The sequence below is a fragment of the Acanthopagrus latus genome, chromosome 16 (assembly GCF_904848185.1).
Source record: "Acanthopagrus latus isolate v.2019 chromosome 16, fAcaLat1.1, whole genome shotgun sequence".
Lineage (NCBI taxonomy): Eukaryota > Metazoa > Chordata > Actinopteri > Spariformes > Sparidae > Acanthopagrus > Acanthopagrus latus.
In genome coordinates, this window is record NC_051054.1 from 18790342 (window position 1) to 18814989 (window position 24648).

At 44.5% G+C, this 24648-nt stretch overlaps 2 protein-coding genes across 3 annotated transcripts in view; both read left to right on the top strand.

Moving 5' to 3' along the window:
• Positions 1-1388: 1388 nt before the first annotated feature.
• Positions 1389-12998, top strand: LOC119034485 (mitogen-activated protein kinase kinase kinase 7-like). Its single transcript, XM_037125529.1, has 14 exons — positions 1389-1867; positions 3494-3604; positions 4475-4540; positions 4783-4828; positions 5069-5207; positions 6497-6621; positions 6726-6854; positions 7280-7410; positions 7579-7639; positions 7732-7862; positions 7947-8085; positions 8653-8714; positions 8874-8989; positions 10736-12998. The coding sequence occupies exons 1-14, from the start codon at positions 1802-1804 to the stop codon at positions 10905-10907; spliced, it is 1494 nt and encodes a 497-aa protein (XP_036981424.1). The 5' UTR covers positions 1389-1801; the 3' UTR covers positions 10908-12998.
• A 9338-nt stretch (positions 12999-22336) lies between these two features.
• Positions 22337-24648, top strand: part of bach2a (BTB and CNC homology 1, basic leucine zipper transcription factor 2a) — a 30446-nt gene continuing 28134 nt past the window's right edge. For both annotated transcript variants that reach the window (XM_037072493.1, XM_037072492.1), the window contains exon 1: positions 22337-22857. The gene's annotated coding sequence lies outside the window, so the exon portion shown is untranslated. The remainder of the gene's footprint in view (positions 22858-24648) is intronic.

The window sequence follows — 24648 nt, forward strand, 5'->3', positions numbered from 1 at the left end:
TTAAAAACACACAGTGGTGAGCCGCCTCACACTCTGTATGTTTTCCATCATAATTTATCACACTTTACATGTTTCCAGGCAGGAAACTTGAAAAATCTTCTTCCACTGAAATAGAGTTTGATATATAAAAAGGTGGGTCTGGGTTAGAGGTTAGGGTTCTAGGGATGACCTTCGACCAGAACCAGAGGAGTCCTGAACGTTTGACTGAGGAGGACAGCTCCTCCTGGAGCAAAGTGCTCTTCAGATGGCAGACTGAGAGAAGAGGCCACCAGCTTCAGTCAGTGTCCAGCCCCCAGTGGACCCTGGGCACTGCACAGGGGCTGCCCACGCCCTGAATACTTCAGATGGGTTAAATGAAGAGAAGGTATTTCCCTCTGTGGATTAGGATGAATTCATTCAAAGCCCTACTCCAGTCAAGAATGTGTTTTTCTTCTTGTTCCTCCAGCTGAATGCTTGTTTGAATGTCTCCAGAGGACACACACTGAAACTGGACTTCACAGTGAAGGAGGAGACTTCCTCTGTGAGCTAGTCAAACCTGTGAAATGACACATTATTGCCTAATCATAGATTCAGGTTATCTCATGAGGCAGAAGGAGCAGATACCAAGTATTTAAAGAGGGAACATTTAGATTTCCTCAGGTAGGGTGCCATATAAACAGCTGTATGTTGCAGAGTAAATTTTGAAAATAGCTTATTGAAGGTTATTATTAGTGCCTATAAACAGGTTCAAGGGTTAAAGTAATTTCAAGAAACAAGACAGAACCATGAGACTTGTCGTGCATGTGGTCTGAGAGCGTCCTGCTCCGCCTTCAACAACAGCAACTACAAAGTCTCAGTTTCTCCACCACCACTTTCAACTTACAGTGGAATTAACTGTATAATGGACATTTGATTGTTTCAACTTTATCTGTGTTCTGGATTTTTGGATATTCAAATAGTACAGAGGTACTATGTGCTATTATTGTTGCAGTTTTGGTTTGCACTAACCGGGCAATTTTCATACCCATACTTGCCACACTGTTTACAATTGCACAGTTCATATTGTACAATTATGTATGTTAGTCTATTATAGTTCTTACCTTGTTATTATATTGGTTTTTTTGTACTATTATTATTGTTTATTGTAATATAACTGTCCTTTAAGCTGCTGACACAGAAACGTCTCTGTTTGCTGCACACATAAAATAATTCTGATTCTGTGTGCTGTCACAGTTGCCCCTCACCTGGGGACAGGTGTAACATTTGCGTTTGTAAAAAAAAACAAACAAAAAAAACCCAAAAAACATTTGTTAAGTGTCATAATGTTGCGTACAGGTCCAACATGTACCCAGATACTGCTGACATATTCTGAGTTGTGATATGGAAACCAAAAGTGTTGCTGCTCTGCCTCGTACCTTTGACTCAGGAGGACAGGATGTGGGGACAGTGACATCATGTTGTGTTTCAGGACATGAGCCCCCCTCAGACATGTTCTGCACTCGCAGTCTTCAGAGTCAGAGGGTATCTGTGCACAGCCACGGCTCTCTGTCGCCCCCTGCTGTCTGAAACCAGCCACACCACCGTCTGATGGATTCATTCACCCCTCCCCTCCCTCTGCGCGGTGTGGCGTTCACGGGCTGCAGCCCAGCGTGGTTCATTCGCAACAAAGCAGCTACTTCCTGAATTACAGCAACAGATGAGACGGGCTTGTTGGGCAGCAGCAGAATCCCTCTGAGCTGGATCTTTGTCCCTATACGCGGCGGCTCTGACCCCCCTCCCAGCACCGCTGTCCTGCGTCCAGGAGTGTCGCCGCTCCGCCGCGATGGTGGAGACTCCAGCGGGCTGTGTCTTCGAGGACATCCAGTATGAAGACATCGAAGTTGAAGCGGTAAACTTTACCGGGACGTCGGCGCTGCTTCGCGGGGCTACATGCTCTGGAAGTGGAGCCTTTGTGTTGCTACGCATTTGTGTGTTGTGAGAGCGAGAAGGCGGACACAGGTCGTTTAGAAGTGACCCGGCTCGTGTAATGCGGTCAAGCGTGTCCCGTCCTGCCTGTGGACACACACACAGGCGGCATGTTAATGAAATGGGGTGTGAACACAGCAGCGACTAACTTGTTCAGCCTTCACCCTCCAGAGCAAGGCCCCGGTGTTCCTGAGGGCAGGCTGTCGTCCTCTGTGCACCGGGACAACAGTCAGGGTTGTCCCGGTGCTTCTGACAGTACAGAGGGCAGAACAATACTCCCTGGGTCTGTTAAGACCAGTCCAGTGTGCATTTAAAGCCCCTGCGCTCGTCTGCAGGGTGGACGTGTGTTTACCAGGGGCACACTGATCTGCTCAGGGTGCCCAGGGCCAAAAGGAGTAGCTGGGCCCCCTCGGCCCCCCTGCTGCTGCTCCACACTCTGATTTTCTTGAAAAGAATTGCATGAAAATGTGTGAACTCCTATGCAAACCTGTATCTACAGGCCCTCGCTCTGCAGATTAAATGTTGTTTATTTGTAGTTTTCTATCACCTCAGAAATCAGTCGGACAAATTACAAATGATGAAATATTTTTTGAAGGGACTATGACATTTTCTTAATCCGCAGAGAACAAGATGACATCATCTAAACTGCGCCATTACAGGCTGTAGCTTTCAGATCTCCAGAACGGCATGGGCTGCAGGCTCAGTAGGTGTCAGACGGATAGAAAACCTTGAAAAGATCTCTTTTAAAACCAATCCAAAGGTGATTCAGTGAAAATGTATTATCGTAAACATTCTGCAACAACTATTAAATGAACACATGTTGCAAATCACTCTTAGAGTCAATGCAGGAACAGACACATTTCAACCCAGACCAGTGAAAAATGTCCCGCTGCTGAGAATCCACAAGACTCACAGAAATAATGAAATTCAATCATTCATGACTGAAACAGTGTTTGGAGTACAGCTAGGGACCAAACAGTGAGTTGGCATGGAGTGACCAAAAAGTCAACTTACTTGTGTAAAAATGTACTTGGATAAAAGTAAAAGTTAGGTTAGATTAAGACCACATGTCTGCTTCATAATGAAGCACATGAAGATGTCAGCGCATACAGATGACTGGCCCTGGGTGCGAACCACGCCATGTGCACACTAATTACTATCATTTATGAATATTCAAGCAGAAAACAGGATAAAAACAATAAGCACAAAGAGCTGAGAGAGTAGTGCCAGCATCACTGAGGCAGACCACCTCACACACACACACACACACACACACCTGCACTCCTGCTGTTCACTGGCTGCTGCTTGTCGGCTGCTGCTGCTGACTTGGCTCCTTTTGTTTTGTCCCATTCTCACACAGTTTATCAAGATTTCATGTGACCTTTACTCTGTTACTCTGTAGCTTGAAATGTAGCAGAGTATAATATTTTGGCATGAAAGATACTGACACACAAGTAAGATACTCAAAGAAGTGCTGCTATACATGAGTACAGACGAGCTGCAGTAAACAAATGTTTTATATTATACTGTCGTGTTGTTCTTTCTTCAGGCCGTTGGCAGAGGGACGTTTGGAGTTGTCTTCAAGGCCATATGGAAAGGAAAGGATGTAGCAATCAAGACCATCGAGAGTGAGAATGAGAGGAACGCTTTCCTTGTCGAGGTAATGTGAACACCTTTTGTTTCCTGTGCAGCGTGAAACCTGCAACCGGCCTTGTACTCCAGACGTGCGGCAGAAGCTCATGATTACAACAGCATCCTGATACATTCAGCGGCGATGAAGGCGTGCAGAGTTAACTTGTAGAGCAGCCCTGTCACTAGTATGAGCACGAGTCTCCCTATGTTTGACGACTGTTGCGTGGTCCTGCAGCCTGTATATTAAAAATATCAGTGTTATTGCTGTTGACACTCACTGCCAAGAACAAAACAGCACTTCATCTTCCAAAGCTAGCTCAAGAAAATCAAACTGTTTTGATTCAAACCTCTTTCACCTCCTCTTCTGGTGGAGCCTTGCTCTCATCCACCGCCGCCACTTAGGAGATGTGAAAGTCATCTGATGGACACCCGCAGCTTGTTTCAGGCCCCGTTCTCTCATTATGACTTCCATCACAGCCATGTTTGTCATATGGATGGCTAATGTAACCATCCACCTGACCTGTGGAATGACACAAGTCTTGTTATAGTGTGAGAGATTTAGCCAACGCTTTTAATCTGGAGTCCCCTCCCCATTTAATATTTCTTGGTGATTTCAGCCATTGTGAGAAATATTAGAAGTTCCTGAGTGGTTGATGGCAATTAATGACTTTGACAAATTCTTTTTAATCTATTTTTTCTTGTCAGTGTGATGAAGCTCCTTGGTTCGTTCATAACATTACACTCCTGTCTACTTATTGGATCAGTCGAGATCGATTTTTAAAATGTTTAATATTTGTAGTGAGTAGTGTGTATACATGCTCCAATGTGATACAGACACTGAGACAGAAAGACCAGGGATTGATTTTGATGGTAACATGTCTCTTTGGTTTGTGCACAGCTCCGCCAGCTCTCCAGAGTGAATCACCCCAACATCGTTAAACTGTACGGCTCCTGTGATAATCCAGTAAGTATACAACACCCAGCTGTGTGGAACAGAGAGAGGAAGTGAAGTTAGTAGAGTGGTAACACACAGTTGGTAGAGTAAAGCTCTCACTATGCTTCTGCTAAACAGTTTCAAAAAATGTCAGTAGCCTTCTCAAATTGGAGCTCTAATATAATTTCACGAATACCCTGTTCATTCTTTAGCGCAACAACATCACAACAAGTATGCCTTCACTGCTAACATAATGTGATATGTGTTCTCAGGTCTGTCTGGTCATGGAGTACGCAGAATGTGGATCTTTATATAACTGTAAGTAAATGATGTCTGTTAAAACTCCTTACATGTCGACGTGGCATCACGATCAACACATGAGCTGGAACTTCTAGAAGTTATTCTGACAGAGGTTGTTCTGGAATCACATCATTGTTATCATGCTTTTTTTTCAGTGGAAATGTTGTAATACCACTTGCAGAATAGTTACGAGGATATAAGGACTCGAGATGAGCAGCAGTGTGATCGCGGTGTTGTCTGTTTGTCCCCTGCCTAAAGTGTTGCACAGTGCAGACCCACAGCCCCACTACACAGCAGCCCATGCCATGAGCTGGTGTCTGCAGTGTGCCCAGGGAGTCGCCTACCTGCATGCCATGAAGCCAAAGGCCTTAATTCACCGGGACCTCAAACCGCCAAAGTAAGTCTCTCTATGATCCAACACGTAGACGTTACTCTGAAAACATACTGTAGACAGCACTGTATGTAGAGCTATAGAATTTTATCCTAAGTGACAGATACTGTTAATGAATGACAGATGACACTGAACATTTACTGGTTGGTGAAGAATAAAAGCATGTACATGTTGTTGTTCATGTGTTGTTAATGAAGTCTTATCACTTCAGCCATGCTGGCAGTGACAGAGCTCTGGGGATGGAAGTGTCAGTCGGCTGGTCTGTAGTCGGTCTGCGACCATCTGTCAGTCCACACTCAAATACCTGAACCACTAAGGAAACAATTGTTGTTGGCATTCATGGTCCACAGAGGATGACTCCCACTGACTTTAGTTCCCTGACTTTGCCTCTGGTCTCATGTGACTGAAACTTGATAAGTATAACTACAGGATGGATTTCCATTATATTTAGTTCACATGTTCATTGTTCCCAGAGGACGATGGTGATTACTTTAGTGATCCTCTGACTTTTTTCATCTAGTGCCATCTTCATGTAATACATTGGTTTATGACCATATACCTGCAAAGGAACTGAAGTTTTTTTCCACCTTTTCTCTTATAAATATATTTTTCTACAGCCGAACATAATACCACTTTTATACCCAGAGTGGCACCAAATGCAGGCTCTTTAAATTGTGTAAACATGCTAATAATCAGTCCATCAGGAGTTTGCCTTCCTGTTGTATTTCTTTGTGTGTCACGTTCATCATAACAAACACGCCAGAACAACAGGGAACAGTGGAAGGCAGCAGATCTGATGCCCCATCAGAACTATTCAGAGATGCTGAACTTGTTTAAATCAATATTATTCTGAATCAGACACATCGTTTAATCCAGATGTGAATACAGAAGCTTCTGTCTGAGTTGCACATGCTCAGTCCAGCTCAGCCAGCTGACCAGGTTCAGATAGAAGCCCCAAACAGTGATTACCTTTTCAATATCTTTACTTCAGTCTGTCTTTTGGCACAGCACTGACTGTAAATTGTTTGAGCAACTTGATAGAGATGAATGGAAAGACATTAATGAGCATCGCCCCTGAGATGGGGAATGAATTATGGTGTCCACCTGGGTATTGGGTTTACATCACAGTGGAACTGGAGGCCATAACTACATGACTACTGCAGAGTTATTTGACCCAGGAGGAAATAAAAGCCAGATGTTAACAGGTGTGAGAGGGGTTTTTGGCCAGTGCGAAAAGGAACGATAGTGTCTAACATACTGTAAGTCTCTAATCCCTGTCTGCTGTACTCTCTCAGTCTGCTCCTTGTAGCTCGAGGCACTGTGCTGAAGATATGTGACTTTGGAACAGCCTGTGATATCCAGACCTACATGACTAACAATAAAGGCAGTGCAGCCTGGATGGCACCAGAGGTGTTCGAAGGTAACTTCTCCTTGTGGAGCTTCGGCCAGAACTTCAGCTAAACTCCAAAGATGATTTCAGTCCTGAACACAGCAGTCACTCAAACTCTGCTGTTGACTCCTCAGGTAGTAACTACAGTGAAAAGTGCGACGTGTTCAGCTGGGGCATCATCCTGTGGGAGGTCATCACGCGCAAGAAACCCTTCGATGAGATCGGCGGCTCAGCTTTTTGTATAATGTGGGCGGTCCACAGAGGTGAGCAAGATCCTGCACCAGCTGCATCTGTAGCAGCCGCTTTTTGTTCAAGGTCACTTAAATCACTTTCATGTGAAGGGGTAACAGTATACCTGATGATCCCATTCTGAGCAGGGATACTAGGAGTAGTGCTAAAACACCTGTGAACATTTGACATTCAACCTGCAAACAATCCTAAGAAGGATTCCGGGAGGTTACGGTGTTGATGCCTTGTGGGTGTGTGTAAGCTGGCTTTTGGTGATGGAGTAGTTAGAAGCAACGTACACGTCCGAAGATATCAAGGTCGCTGTAGCTTTTGTTCTGGTTATGTTCTTTATAGAGATGACTGGATGAAAAGGCAGCTCCAGACTGACTTTAGATTCTCAGTCGATCATTGGAGGCGTGGCAGACATTATTGTGATGCCCTGTTGGTTACTGTGACGCAGGTACACGGCCTCCTCTGATCAAAGACCTGCCAGAGCCCATAGAGACTCTGATGACCCGCTGCTGGGACAAAGAACCCAGCCAGAGACCGTCCATGAAAGAGGTCAAGAACACCATGAGCAATCTTATGAAGGTAGTCACATCCCATACACTGTCTCTGAGCAGCATGAACAAACTACAGCTAACATATGAATTAGCTTTAGAGGAAAGCAGGCAGAGCTGATTGTGACAAACTGATCCACTGCCAAGCTGCGATGAGCTCTTTTTTCAAAGTGCTTTCTTGGTGTGTTTGGATCTTCAGTACTTCCCAGGCTCTGATGAACCGCTCAAGCTCCCTCACCAGTCTTCAGCCACCGGCACAGGTAACGCAGCTCTGCAGCTTCTACTGACGCGTCATTGTTTCTGTGTTCAGGTCTTTGTCCGTGATTTCACAAGTCCGCCTTTCTGTCTGCAGGCTCTTATGCCGAATATACCATCAACAGTAACAGGAGTGATGACAACACAGAACACAGAAACTCTGTCGGCAGAGAGGAGACCCTGAAGAGCTTTGAGGCTAAATTTCCACTTCAGTTTAAACCCTCGAAGGTAATGAGTCCACTCTGACTAATCATCTGGCATCATACTGCCGTGTCCCAGTCCGTCTTTTCAACATTTTGTCTTTCCTCTCAGACGGCCACATTACGTACAGGTCTGTCCAGGGTGTCCAGTACAGACAGTCAACAAGGACGCTCACAAAGCCCCACCCCCTGCACCAGTCCTGTAACCACCACTGGCCAATCAGAGCTGACGATGACGTTCAGCCCCACAGGTAGGGAGGAAGAGTCAATACTGAAGGTGCCGTCAGACTAAAACTCTGGCAGTTAGTTATTCTAACAACCGCATGCTAACAGCAGTTCATTCATTATACAACACTCTTACACACTTAACGTGCTGCCAGACAGCGTGCGTTCTTCTCTGCTTCTCAGATTATCTCACCATGCAGTTATCAAAACAGACCATAAACCCCCCCCCCACACACACACACACAGACACACACACACACACTTATGCACTTGTTCAATATCTGTGACAGAGCCTGGATGAGTAGTCGGCTCTTTACCAAAGAACTCGTTGACTCGTGCTTCAACAGGTTAAGTTTACCTGGAGGCTGACCTCCCCAGGATGACTACACACAGTCTACACTTTGAGTCATGTTGCATTGTCCACACTGCACCACTAAGGGGCATCACAGTGCAACCTGTGTGTGTGTGTGTGTGTGTGTGTGTGTGTGTGTGTGTGTGTGTGTGCGCGTGTGTGTGTGCGTGTGTGTGTGCATGCATGTGCGCTCTCTGATGCACTGACAATGACAGATATGTGTGTGTCTGTCTGTCTGTAGCTACCAATGGTTTAGACAGCTCCATCCCCTTGGCCTGCCTGAAACTGGATCACCAGTTACAGGTAAGTTGACAATACAATTATTGTTGTTATTATTATTATCATTATTATCATCATCATCATCAGGTTAGCTGAGGTGGTGTATAGTCTGTGTAGAGGCTGGATTCATACTCTAAAAGATGGATTTTTTTTCATCGCTGAGTTCTGTCTGTTTGCTTCCAGCCTCTGGCTCCGTGTCCAAACTCCAAAGAGTCCATGGCTGTGTTTGAGCAGCACATCAAGATGGCCCAGGAGTACCTCAAGGTTCAGTCAGAGATCGCTCAGCTGCTTCGGAGGAAGTAAGTCAAGTCACATATTGTGTCCTACTGTTAACCCCAGAACTTCCGTGATGTATTGTCAGTAGGAGTGTCACAGTACTCCAGGTCCACCAGTAGATGAATTTTCCATTTAAACATTCAGTTTTTACTGTTGTTAGACTGTCACATCTGTATTTCATAACTCACTGCTCAGCCAGCCCACATATTTCTGTATGCAAAACCGTTTGGTAACCACGGTAACATGTATGTGCAATGGTACAGGGGTTCTCCCTTGGAAACAGTGTGGAGGGTGATACATGGTATTATCCTCAATGTAATATTACAGTTCACCCTGTTTTCTATCTGTTTATCAGTTATAAGACAGGAGGTCCAGTTCCCGTCTGGAACAACACATTTCATTATCAGTTTTAAGACGGGTTCAGTGCTGCTTAACTTGCTGTCGATCACCAGTATTTAATTTCCCTATATGGGTCCATGTAGCACTGATGATGCATCACTAAAACTCTCCTACAACTGAGTTACCTGACAGTCTGAATCGATTTTGAAGGCAGGTGTGAAAGTGACCATATACTATACTGTATAATGTACTGAAAACGTAAAAGTATTGTAAAGAGCGATGAAGAGACTGATTTCTACTCAGAAACATAAGCCATCGTGGCTTTAATAACCTGGAATAAAAGACAAGTTCAAGGACGTTTGCTGCCGCTGGCTCTGCTGTCACTCTGCTTCTGCATTAAGAGAACACTTCAACATTTTCATCAAACACTCTGATTCACTGTGTGTCTGCGGGTGTGGTGAGAATATCATCGATTACATCTGTGTGTTCACAGTGTCTAATATAATGTGTTTCTCCACTGGCACCAGCTGCCTAGTAGATCAGAGTTTGACTGGCTCCATGTATATTTTCACTGTGGCAGCCAACAAAAAAGACTTCAGTGAATATGATAGTTAGAACAATGAGAGAGAGTGTTGATAATGAACAACACGTAAAATTTTAAATGTCTGTTTATTCCTTTAGAGAGAGTTAGCTGCTGGAATTATTTCCTGTCAAACAACAGTGTGTCCATCCTCTCAGCACTGATGCACAGTGTCTCTGTTGCATCTGTACAGACATGGTGGTTGAGACCTCACTGCCTTAATCTGTCTGTTAAAGGGATTCTCCAGCAGAGACTTGTACATTAACGTTCCCCCGCCTCCATTCAGACACAATGCCACCTTTAATGGACTGGCCTGCTTGCTGGTGTGACACCTGGTGCTTTAAAGGGAGCGGAGAGAGAACAACATCCAGTTATTCAAGTTCTGATAGTGAGGAAGAAAAAGGTTTTCTGTTCCTTCTCAGACTGCATCACTAAAGGATTTTAACATGCCATATGACAGTCGTGAAGACTACAGATTCAGTTTGTTCATCAGTGGAATATCACTCAATGACAGGACGAGAAATGTCCTGTTTACATCCGAATATCTAGATTAATAAACAAAGTACAACTGTTTTATTTAATTTTCTGGATATTCGTTTGTTCATCCATGCAATGACACATTTAAAGTGACAGTGTAGATTATAACTGTTGACCCATGCTGCCCTGATCACACTGCCAAGGGAAATGTTTCATAGATGGATGTGAAGAAGCTCCATCTCCTCTGGAAACATTACCCACCTAACAGTTCCTTTTTCAGGCATCGGACCGACATGTTAAATTCCTATCCATGTAAAAAGTGTCCGTGCTGTTTAGGCAGTAACTGGGGCTCTGTGCTGCTCCCTGTGTTCAGACAGGAGCTGGTGTCGGAGCTGGAGCAGGACCAGAGGGAGCAGCAGACTTCATCCAGACTCATCCAGGAGCACAGCAAGCTGCTGGAGGACAACAGCAACCTGTCGACCCACTGCCAGGGTCTGAAGAGCAAACTGAGCCTGATCAAGAGTCAGAACCAGCACCACAGCTAGAACAGGGCTGGAGGCGACACACAGCACACAGTCTGTCGTCTTCTGGACTTCTGACCATAAAGAAGGGAAGGGAAGAGGGAAAAGATATATTTATCTCTCTACAAAACAACCTATAGAGATACCATTCCAGTGAAACAGTGAGTTTGGGATTTGTAGCTTTAAGGTCAAACTGAGACTTCAGTCAAATGTAAACTGTATTGATAAGACAGCTGTCAAAACTGTTTAGGACACGTTTGTGGTAAAAGCATGTTTGTGGGCGTCTCCCATGACTTTGGTTGAGTGACAGGAGAAAGCTGGCATTTAATTCATTTAAGGTGGTATATCTTGTATTTTGGGAACCTCACTGTGTTTCAACTGTAGGCAACAAGGCTTGTGAGCCTCATCAAGCTTTCAGCAGCATTTCAAACTCTTAGCTTGTGTGAGTTTGACCTACCAGCCACAGAAGATCTGATCAGCCCTAGATTAGCTGGTGCAGCTAACCACATAGAGAGGTGAGATGAGCAGGGCAACCCTTTTGTCGCAACACCGTCGGACCCTGTTTTCAGATGAAAACATCTGGTGGAGAGAGACAATTCATTTTGTGATCGCATTTTATTATGCCATGAAGTACAAGTGTAATGTATGTGAATTTAACTGTTCAACTTTAGAAAGTTGTCGTAAAACTGATAAAGATTGTGAAAATATTAAAAAGCAGACCCATCCGACGGTCGAGCTGTGACGCCGCCTTGTCAAACGCTCATTGAACCCATCACGGAGACCTTGTAGAGCTGGTCCGGCACATGAGCCGACTCACTACTGGAGACATCATGAAGTTCACTGAGCAGTGTCACACAAAACAAAATCATATTTTAGTATCTTCGCAACAAATTACTTCTTGACATGCAAAATGATCTTTTAAATTGTCAGACGCCGCATGTGTGATTCATAGCACATCTCAGACAGGATCAAAGAGGATTTTCTCCAGCTTTGCCTCTCCAAGGGTTAGGGTTAGTAGCCTGCACAGCTAATACAGAGTGTGTTCTGCAGCTGGAGTTTCATTTACCAGAGATACTGAAGACAGAGACAGTCAGGAAGGTGCTAATGCTAAGAAAAGATCCAGGATGAGAAGTAATGGAGTTCAGCAGGCTCCAGATTTCCACTTCAGGCTGTTTGAATTGAAGCAACAGAACAAACTGTTTAAATCAAAACCAGAGACGTTACCACAGCTGAACAGCAACGTAGAAAGTGGTGTTACTACAGGAAAATAATGAATTACAAGTTTGATCAACACAAAGGAAACAGGCTAAATGAAGTTCAGTGTGACTTATAATAAACCTGAGCTCACGTTGTCATCCAGCGGTGAATCAGCTGAGAGAGAAAGTCAGTGTCAACACAGAGCAGCTCAGATTTCCTCTTGGAGCCTCCATACGTTTGGTGGTGGAGTCGAAGGTTGACTGTATTTATTATGGTGGGACCAAAGAAATCTGTCCTTCAGCTGCAGGTGTCGCCTCCTTGCTGGGTTCAAATTTCACCTATGTTTTATAGCAAATTGTGACTACAAATTGTGATCTGTAAAGTCCTACTTTTATATATTCAGTTTATCATATTCATTTCATGGTGTTTTATGAAAAGAGTCGAGGCACTTACAGTGTGGGTGGTATCCTTTTAAACCAGTTTTACTGTGAATACAAGACTTCAGAGACATGCTGCCTCGCAGCAAAGGGAACGCTTTGTTAAGAAGGCTGTTTGAAATGGAAATGACTGTAGATTAATGATCTGTTTAAACTCTTTAGTTACTTTTTACACACAGTTATATTTCACACACTTTTATTAACTTTAATTCTGCACTGCACTTATTTGGGTCAGAGGAGTCTGCATGTGTTTCAGTCTCTCTTCGGTTTCTGTGACGTTGGATTATTTTGGGATGAACTGTTTATTGGATGCATTTGTTCAGACGTTGCCTTAAGATTGTTTCTGTACAGGTCACTTTATCATCTCAGTGTATTTTGTCCACATGTTTAATGGAATTCCTGAAACTTTTCTCATGTGATTTTAAAAATGTACAGACTGCAATTATATGCTTTTACGACATTAAAAAAAACATTTATAGTATTTTATCAGTCGTCTTAACTCACAATACTGCTGTTAATGCAGGTTTACTGTTCGTATGGGGGGGAAGCCTCCGCCCAGGACCAACACTCAGCCTTTAATTCAGTCAAGCCCAATCTGAGATCAAGACACCAGATACTCTTGGCCGAGGACTTCCTCCATCCAAGTTTGGTGGAAATCCTTTCAGTAGTTTTTGTGTAATCCTGCCGACAAACCAACAAACCAGCCTAACAATAACTGACAAACCAAGCAGCCAACAGACGGACACAGGTGGAAACATGAGCTCCTGGGGATGTTTGAAAACTTAACTGATGACATTTTAGTCACTGATATTAATCTGAGTCTCTTTTGTGCAATAAGCAAATCACAGTGTTTGTTTATGAGAACTTCATCATGTATTAGCTTACACACTATTGAATCATCTGTTCTCATGATGTTGTATCAGTGTAAACATCTCATTCATCTAAAATGTGTTTGATGCTTTCATATCTCAATAACAGCATGCTCGCTAACGTTAGGTCATAGACTTCATTTACCTGTTGAGCAACAGGCTAAAGACAATGACCACTTTGACTGAGTTTAACCAGAACCAGCAGTAAGTCTGAGATGAAGATGTCAAAGACAAACGGTCAGAGCAGAAACCTCAGACAGGCCGGACCAGCACCATCTATCTGTAAACGGTATGACAGAATTAAACAAGTGCGACGCATCTTCTCAAAATAAATATAATGATAATAATAAACCACTGAGCACTTTTCTACCCAGAAGTCACTGTTGTTGTCACAAACCTCAGAAACTCTGCCTATTTACTGAATGACTTATCTTAATATCCGTTCAGAGGTGAAGTCTTTGTGTTTTTAAGAAAGTGTCAGGGCCGCGGGCCATCCAACAGCTGCTTTTGCAAAAGTAGGATTAAATCAACACACTTGAACCATTTCTCAATATCATTACCATTAACCTGCTGTCTCCAGAGTGACAGTCCCATACATCACCCTGTCAGCAATGACGGCTCGCTCACGTTGCTATTTTTCTGGATTTAGGTTTGCTATGACAGTCCTGGAGCACCATCCATCATGATGTTCCGGGGGCACCGACGTGACCATATACAGATACAGCACTGTTAACTACAGTTATAACAAGATGATATCATGTAGGGAGCACAGAGATAGCAAACCAAATCTGATGGAACATCATCGAAATCTCAGCGTCTCACAGTCTAGGGAAGAGTCTGCACTCAGGAGTGAGGGTCCACTTTGACTTCAAGCACCAATATTTATGCTTCAACATACAATCCTTGTGTGCTGCAGCTTTGAAATGACTTGTGTGCTACAGGACGTAGCTGCTGAGGACGTAGAGGATGGTGAGTGTGAGCCCTCACACGTGACCTCAGCCTTCTGCTCACCTCCCATCACACTCGGACCTCTGTTTTATGATCAGTACCTCCGGTCCAGAGTGATTGTTAGGTAAATAAGTTAACATACAACATTAACCTGCATCACATAAACTAAATGTAGTTATTTTAACCTAGTGATCTTTTCCTCAACCTGACCGAGTATGTTTGGTGCCTAAACCTAACCAGACTGCAACAGTGACAATGTTACTAATGCTCCACAGTCTTAATATGTGAACTGTTTGTCAGCAAGCTTTATTTTGAAAGTTCTCCTGGGCGCTGCATCTTCACTGTGCAGCCTCTTAGTTTAATTCCACTGACTGAGCTGCTGTATTTGTTGTCTGTCGTAGTGTAGCCATTTTTTAAGAAAAGAAGAATGAAGTATTTTTATTTTATTCTATTTCATTTTAGGTGGGGAGCTGGTTGACTAGTGATCGGAAGGTCGCTGGTTCAAATCTGATGATCTGGGGTGGAACTGAGCTACATGTCGAAGTATCCTTGAGCAAGATACTGAACCCCGAAATTGCTCCTGATGTGCAGCTGGCACCTTGTGTGGCGGCCCCTGCCATCAGTAAGGGCCCTGCCATGAGCTGGCGACTCATCCAGGGTGCATCCTCCCTTCACCCATTGGCTCCAGTAACCCCTGCCACCCCTTTAAAAAGGGGGATAAAGAGCGGTAGCATCCCCGCGACCTTCATGGATAAGCGGAAGAAAATGAGATGAGATGAGAATAGAATGTGACACCCAGTTTCATGCCTAACAAATCACCGGACACATGGAAACCCTGAAGTCCAGGGTTAAAGGCTCCAGTGTTCAGTGTTGAGGCAGCCATGATTAAAGATGGAACGTTGTGCTGACAGACCTTTATAGTGTGTCGTGTGTGGTACAGATCAGATAAACCTCTGTCTCCTCCATTGAGCCTGTCCGGGCTCTTTCTGCTGAGCTCACTGTCATTCCTCACATTCCTGCAGCTGCTGCGCACAGCACTTAAAGGGCTCGTCCGTCTCCATATTACACTTCACCGGCAATGGAATGATGTTCCATTTGTTTTCTTATTTTAGTGCCAGGAAGAATTGCTGTCAGTCGGTCAGTGCATTCAACACTTCTTTTGACAACAGAGGGAATAAGCATCCCAAAATCAGTCCAGCAGTGTCATCAGGTGAGATTTCCTTCTGACACGCAGTGTGATCAGTAACATTACATGCCACTGTTACTCAGTCTTATGGTAAGTCATTGACAACTTGGTGAGGTGCCTCTGCCATCTGCTCGCATCACTCAAAGCAACCGAAATTCGCTCAATTTTGAGACGTCAGGACATTTTCATTTACAGCACAGATTCCTGAGGCACTTAACATTTTGGAAAATAAACATACATCAGAATACATCCATCCTTTACTCCGGAATGGTTAGATTTCTCAGAGCCATCATCATGGTAAATCTTTGTTTTACACATCAACAAATGAACAAACAAAACCAACAGAGTGTGAAGAAATGACATCTATGTACTATGGTGCAAAGATGTCTACTGAAGTTAGCAGGCCTAGCAGCTACCCCCGGCCCGTCCTGTCCCCTAACACCACTTTGTACCTCCACAGGTGATAGACTGATGGAGTTTCAGCTCAGAGGTGTTAAAGCAGCAGATTAACTTTGCAGTCTAACAAGTACAAAAAGTAAAGTGACAAATCCTCAACTCACAGAGTGAGACATCAAACATCACCCCCTGCTGTGGCTCGTCTCTCTACTGTCCACACCTGCCGTGTCTTCAGGTCCTCACAGTATCACAGTCCTGCTCAGAGCCGCTGTAAATCACCTCTGTACTGTATCTCCTGTCCCGCACCTTGGGATTGTAAGACGTCTTGGATGCCATTTGACGGCATCACTGTTTGAGGAGCTGGGAAACCCCGAGCGTAATTATTTGACGAGTTGGGACTGAGAACCAAAAATCTAGTTTTTCTTCCATATAGCGCTGTTAACACCAAGGCTTACTGAGCTACACAGCAGTCCAGCAGAGGAACACAACAGTAACAAACAGCTGCAGTACACACCTGTAGTTGTAACAACACAGCAAGAAAGATTTACGTGTACACTCGTCCATACATAATAAGGATGAAAATACTGCAGGTCACTAAATCTTCAAATCCAAAGCATGTCTTGGAGAGAAGCCGCGGTCAAATGGGAACACAGAGCTTAAGATATTAATTTCACATATCCAGATATTCATTCCAATAAATTATTATTATCTTTTCTAATTTCACGCTCAGATTCATTTACTTCTTTAAACAGACCATTTAGGAAGGAACACTTGTATTGCTTTGATTTGTGGGTAAATTGAGAAACAAATGAGGTGAAACAGTTTGTCCCAAAAGTCATTATCATCATCACCTCCATCATCACCTCCATCATCATCACCTTCATCATCACCTCCATCATCATCACCTCCATCATCACCTCCATCATCATCACCTTCATCATCACCTCCATCATCATCACCTTCATCATCAACTCCATCATCATCACCTCCATCATCACCTCCATCATCATCACCTCCATCATCATCACCTTCATCATCAACTCCATCATCATCGCCTTCATCATCACCTCCATCATCACCTCCATCATCATCACCTTCATCAACTCCATCATCATCACCTCCATCATCATCACCTTCATCATCACCTCCATCATCATCGCCTTCATCATCACCTCCATCATCATCACCTTCATCATCACCTCCATCATCATCGCCTCATCATCACCTCCATCATCATCGCCTTCATCATCACCTTCATCATCACCTCCATCATCATCACCTTCATCATCATCACCTCCATCATCATCGCCTTCATCATCATCATCACCTCCATCATCATCGCCTTCATCATCATCACCTCCATCATCATCGCCTTCATCATCATCACCTTCATCATCATCACCTCCATCATCATCGCCTTCATCATCACCTTCATCCTCATCACCTCCATCATCATCGCCTTCATCGTCATCACCTCTGTCAGAAGCAGCAGCTGCAGTACAGCAGGTTATCGATGTTAACAGTCATTTCCATCAGAGGTGTGTGTGTCTGCCAGGCTGCAGTTTCCATAGTGATGCAGTGGTTTTTATAGATCCCAGTGCTCCCTTTAAAAACAGTTTGACATGCTCTGTGGTAATTCGGTTTTTACACACACGCACACACACACACAGAGGAAGCTTGTCGATGATAGGTTGGACTGAATTTGAACCCAGCACTCTTTGTCATGCTGGTACAAACAGACATCAGCAGCTACATCTGCAGTCTTTGTAAAAGAGGTGAGCTGTATCTGATTATTCATCTCTGCCAGTTTTTATTGAGCTATCAAGTCTTCAGTGCTTCTGCATGATGCTAATGTCAGGACAAAATTATGCAGGATTTTGTCTCTGACTGTTACAGTGCTGGCTGGACACGGTCACTGTGGCGTGGGACAGGTGGAAGAGGTGATGGAGTTTTTCAGAAGCTGTTTATCTGACCAGTACGTTGGATGGGTCATTCTGGCCTCTTCAAGTTAGCCTGACTACATTAGCCCCTACTAGCATAACACACCCATGTCTCCAAATGGAAATCAGCCTAAAAATAGACCCCAACAATTGCACTACTGCTTCCTGTTTGAGTAACATCTGGTAAAAACTACAGATGCCTGTTGAGGGAAATTCCTGAGCTTCCTTTTCAAACATCACCTCAACCAATGGGCTTGGAGTGAAGAGCTACAAAAAGGGTACAAAGCTGTGACACCAGATAGCATCTGCTTCACAGAGTCACCTTGTGTTCATCATCTGGGGGTTTATGTGTCATTGCATAGAAACCATTTTTACACCAAAATAGGAACATATGGCTGCCAATTTGATCAGCTGGTAAAGCGAGCATCCCATGTAGAGAGGCTTTGTCCTCGCTGTGGGTGTGTATGTGTGTGTGTGTGTGTGTGTGTGTGTGTGTGTGTGTGTGCCTGTGTGTAATGTGAGTGGAAAAAAGAATGTCCCAATTTGGGATTGTAATAGTATAATAATAATAATAATAATAATAATAATAATAATAATAATAATAATAATAATAATAAAATAACCACATAAATTATCTGGAAAAGCAGTGACCAGTGGAAAGCAGCGGATCATAAACCTCATCAGAAAACATCCAGAATGTTTAACAAGGTTTAATAAGTCTCAGTCTGTGTCTGAATGAGATAAATCATTTTTTCCTCAACTGATGATAAAATAATCTAAGTAGTGACTGAACGATGGTGAAACACAGATGGATCAAAGTATTTTTTCACCAGTGTCCTAGACTTCATGTAAGTCATAACTTCATGCTTTATAAAGGGGTGAAAGTTAGCATGCTGTGTGTCCATCACAGTCCATAAACACCCGTGAGTCATATGAAATGCTGAACCAGCTTCCACTGTCGACTGAAGCCAGATGTAGATGAAGGAGATTTAAGAGAAGAGCTGTGCTAACTGAATTTCTCTTTCTTCAGTGGACGTACAGTAGATCAGCTACGCCTCTGAAGGTTTGTACCATATTGAGTGAAAACTCAAACCCACACGGCACACAACAAGCAGACGTGTTGAAGCGTGATGAAAGGAGCGTGTGAATTTGACAATGTGAGCTTCTCGTAGTAGAAACGGAGCTCATCGACAGCCACGGGTCGTTATGTGGTTGTATTGTTGTAGATTACAGCAGTGTCAAGTAAACTAATTCTATCTGAATGTGACGGCAAATCATTTTTTCTGCGTCAACAGATAAAGGCAGAGGATCCGTCAGGATGCTGCCACCAGTTAGCGTGTCTTCTCTTTGTCATTCCGGTCCTATCAGGCTACCCATGGATTCATCCCTGAGAACATCACGTCCCCCTGCTGAGCCGATCTTAGCTGCCAGAGGAGCTGTACAAATCAGTTCTGGCTATTTATAACATCTTGACATTGAGAATGTGGGCTGATCTGAATCCAGCCGCCCAGAATGAGGCCCGAGAGGTGCCTGTCTGTGGCGAACTGATAAAATGTAACAGCTCTGCCGGCTCCCGCAGGATTACACTCTGTATTAGGAACTGTATCGTACCTACTGTCCTGTTCAGAATGGCCTCAGCACACTGCAGACCTGGTTTCATTTCCATTCAAGCTGGAGTGACTCTTAACACGGCACCATTGAGCCCTCTTAGTGTTGCAGTCTGACTTGAATGAAATGGATGCAGGGTACTACTTTAATTCTCCGTGCTGTCAGACACTTTCATTATCAATGTGTTCTTTAAATAACATAGCAGGTAACATGAAAACATGAACAGTGCATTTAAAATCAACATGTGGTGGTTAGAGTTTTAAAGATGATCATATCGCTGTAAGAAATCATCAGTTAGACCTGAGCGAATGTGTGATCAGTCATTAGTTACGCACCTTCCTGTTTAGTTTTTCACCATTTTGGATTGAAGTTATTGAAATGACTTTATCACGACATAAACCGCATGTTACACTACTGAACGTGATGACAGGCAGCCTAGTGATGGCTGCACACTGATGGTTAGCAGATAATCTTACAAACCATGCTCTCCAGTTTACATATATTACAGTGATAGCATGCTAACATTTGATAAGTACCACAACATAAGAGGGGAATTTCAGTAGTTTTGCAGGCATTTGGTCATAAATCAGGGCACTGGACAAGTGTGGAAGGTGCGTGATGAAAAGTCAGACGATCACCAATTCCAGTAGGATTTATCCTCTTGGGACCATGAATATATGTATATATGATGGAAATCCACCCAATCATTTCTGGAGCTTCATGGTGAGACAGAGTTGCAGCATTCTGCTAAACAACTGAAGCAGCTGGAGACTTGATTTAAAAACAGAGAAACAACCAAAGAAACATCAGATGTCTCCATACAGCTCGGCCACAGCCTGCAGGAGAGAACATATCACAACCTAATCTGAGGCCAGATTTACACTTTTATTAAGGTAAAGTCTTCACTGGAGCTGCTGAGATAACAGTTGCATTAAATATATGCACGACACGACACAACAGTGTGAATAATGCCTTTTCAAATTAATTTCTGGAGACCTGGATTACACCAGATGAGCTGAATGGACACATCTTTGTTTTTTTCTGTTTTTTTTTTTTAAGCTGCACTAAGTTACATATTCTATTAAAAGTCCTTTATTCCAACAGTAATCAGTGATTGGTCTCCTCCCACCTGTTCACACAGTCAAAGAGAAGAAATTTTCTGGTATCCCTGCCCACTTTATCCAATCAGAATATGGGCTTCTTCACGTTTTGAATTGGACTAACATATTTCCTGAGCTGGAGCACGGAGAAGGAGTTCAGACATCACTCACTGTGTCATTTCTACCTGCGTTTTTCGTGCCGTCACATACTGCTGACATGATCAAAGCATATGGTGTGAACTCCTGTGCAGCTTTTCTACCCCAGCAGGCGAAGTAGTAGTCATAGCAGCAGAAATTTTCTGCAGGAGCTGAATATATATACTGTGTATATTTGTACATTGCATTTTATACTGTAATTAATATGTTATTTCTTCTTTTTATTTCAGTGTGTTGCTTATATCTTTTATGTATGTAAATGCTGCTGCTACGCCAAAATTTCCCATTAATAAAGTATATCTATCTATCTATCTATCTATCTATCTATCTATCTATCTATCTATCTATCTATCTATCTATCTATCTATCTATCTATCTATCTATCTATCTATCTGTTACCCTGCTCTGATTGGCCTGGGTCCATGTTTTTGTCTGACGAAAGACTCACCTGGGGCTCCTTGCTGAATACACCCATTGAGTTTTTTGATGGGAGAGGGCAAACAATCTGAACAGAGAGATGATGACAGAAATTCCTTTCATTTGTCGTCATAGTCGTAAACTGACCTAGACCTGTGACCTGTGTCAAGCTTCAGTAAAATAAAACAACATGTAGTGAGCTAGCGTGGTATTTCCAAACTGAAGAGAAGATCTGGAATAATAAGACCATGAGAGGAGCAGCAGAGGACTGGGAGAGAGGCTGAAGAGCTTGGTGTGTTTACCAGGGAAACTACAGCTCGTAAACCACCGTATGAGACCCTTGAGAAAAAGAGACACAACCATTGCTACACTATTAGTTAACAGTTTGAGTCAAGCGAAGGAAATGCAACCGATCAGAGGAGGAGTTTGGTGGGTCTCGCAAGAAAAGCAGTATGATCCATAATTACCCGTCTGACTGAGCAAGTGATCGACCAAACCCTGCTTTCTGGAAACCCACGTTGAAACGCGCATCTTGGAATGTTTGTCAGACATCTGTACAACATCTGCAGGATCCGGTCTTTCCTCACAATGGACTCAACACACCTCCTTGTCCAAGCGCTGGTCATCTCCCAACATGGACTACTGCAACTCACTCTTGGCTGGACTCCCAGCCTCTACGACTAAACTGCTGCAGAGTATCCATAACGCTGGAGTGTGCCTCGTTTTCAGTCTACCTAAAATTCTCCCATGTGACCCCCCTCCTCAGTGACTCCATTGGCTTTCCTGTTGTTGTCCCCATCCAGTTCAAGACGATGATGCTGCCCTTGAAACACCGGTCAGACCACACACCCCAGCGCTCTTCTACATCAGCTGGCCGGCTGGTACCACCATCACTGAGAGCAAACGAAGGTCGCTCAGCGAAGCTGCAACTTCTCACTGATCTGGAGCCTCAGTGGTGGAATGAACTCCCGACCAATGTCAGGACAGCAGAGTCACTCTCCATCTTCACCTCGACCCTGTATAGCATGACTCCCTCCCAAGAGGGAGCTGCAGTATGGCTGTAACCCCAATGACGTCAGCCGGTCTGTAATCACATGCTTCCATATCAATAATATCAATCAGTCAGTCCACAGAAGATTAATCAGCTCCTGTTTTTTTTCTTTTTCTTTTTTTATTATTATCATCTATTAATTGTTTCAAGTAAAGAATACCACGCATTTCATTTTCTCTCTTCTTCATATGAAATAATAATAATAATACATGGATTTTATAAAGCGCTTTTCAAGGCATTCTTAGACACTTTACAGGTTTAATAACTTGGTATGTTCGTGATAAACCGGCCTGACAATGTTCAGTGATCGCTGACTGACGGAGGCTGTATGTAGCGGTGCGTGTGGCAGCATGTGTAGAGTAGTGCTCAGTGTGCAGAGCTGATCCTCTGCTGCAGCCTCCGTCGTCGTGCAGAGGGGGGCTCGGCCGTTGTTGTGAATGAGGGCCAGCATGACGTCAGGAAGCCAATGTCAACAATGCAGCTCCTAGAGGAGAAAAGGCGTTTCATCCACACACACACACGCACACACACACACACACACACGCTCGCTCACACCGACTGATGCCTCGGGTCCATTGAACGGAGGGGCTGCGGACATCCAGCACGATGTGGACTCTTTTCTCTGATTTGTGAGGAGCGGACCGAGCAGCAGACGAGCGGGATAATCGGGTAAGTGTGGCGGGAGTGGGGGGGATGATAGTGGGCAGGCGTCGGGCTCGGCTCCAGGAGCTCCTTGTCAGCCGCGGTTGTGCCTGCAACCGATCCGTGCTCCGAGGCTCCGCTCCGGCGCTGTAGCAGCCGCGCCGCCGCGGTGTGCAGCGGACGGCGGTGCTGCTTCTGCCGCGCTCGGCTCGTCTCGCGGTGGTGCAGCTCGGTGCTGGTTCTGGTCCGGCTCGGACGCTTTGTGTGCGTGTGTGTGTGTGAGTGTGTGTGTTGTGTTTGACAGTAAACTTTTCAGACAGCTCTGACAAGAGACAAACACTGAGTCATCTGACAGCCCGAGTGTCGGCGGAGCTGCCGTACGGCTGCTTAGCTCCTCAGTCTAACGTTATAATATATATATTAACTTTACATTATCAGCCTCCGCGTCACACTTCTTTTATCAGTTCATCGACTCACACCGCGGACAGACCGATCGTCACATGTTTTGCACGGGAGACAATCGAGGCTGGCTCCTGTCATGCCGGGGGAGGAAGGGGGCTGCAGAGGGACAAAGGACCCAGCCTCCCTCCCCCTTACTCCCGCCCTCAGCCGCCGAGCAGTCGCTTCAGTAAACAGCCCGCTGAATAAAGCGGAGTCCTGCTGCAGGAGGGCTGCTGCTGCTGCTGCTGCAGGGCTCCTGCACGGAGCTGCTCACCTCGCTGCGGCCTCGGACATGTTTATGGTACCAGGCTTCCTCTCCTCCAGCGTGTGCCCTCCTCTCTGCCCCCCTGGATGCTCCGGCATGACCGAGCGTGGATGATCTTTGTGAGGAAGCCTTGGTGAGAGCAGATGAGCTCTTTGTTATCCTCCACCTAACATCTCTCTACACACTGGAGGGCTTTGACGTGTGTCTGTCTCAGCTTTACACACGGTTAGGCTGCAGATGAGATGAGAGGTGACTGAGGACAATTAAATATTTACCAGCAGCACCAGCACCGCTTGCACAGCAGTCATCCCGAGGCCGAGATACGTCTCCTGCTTGTCTCTGACACACTGCCCGCTGGTTTGTCCACAGTGATATCATAACATCACGGGTCGATCAGTGAGGATACAGAGACATTAGAGGTACACCACTGGTGAGACACGGAGGTCAGTTTACCTCCCAGCAGTTATACAATGTGGTCGCAGAGACATTATATAAATCCACCACATTATCAGCCATTCACCTGGCTGGGAGAGAAGATGTTACACAGTTGCATTGTGGGAGATGTAGTACATCTAGCAGAAAGGAATGGCCCTTTAAGAGATGGGACCACAGACACAGAATAAAAGCCCTCAGGCTGACCTGTTGTTCTGATGCTACATGCCAACAAAGAATTAATACTAATTCTGGAGTATTATGAGATGTCAGAACAGGCTGGTGGCTTCAGAGGTGCAGTGATGTACATGCCAGTCAGCTGTTACCTGTCTGCAGGAGAAGAAGCAGGAGTCATGCTGAAGACCAGAGAGGCGGGTGTCCTCCTCTGGGGACCATGAATGTCCACCAGGGTTGTTGGCTGCCCGATTGTTTGATGTTTGGACAGAAAGTCTGCATGGCGATGATGAAATGTGATTTGAGGTGGATGTTTTTCGACAGTATATGGGTATGCTCGTATTGATGTTTGGTCTGAGCACAACCTGTGGTGTGTGTGTGTTTGGGGGTGTGTGTGTGTGCATGTGTCAGTGGTCTGCATCTTGTGAGGAGCGTGGAAGGTGTTTTCTGTGGTCTTCAGTCTCCTGTGACCCATGAAGAGATAACCAGCTGTAACTCCTCAATGA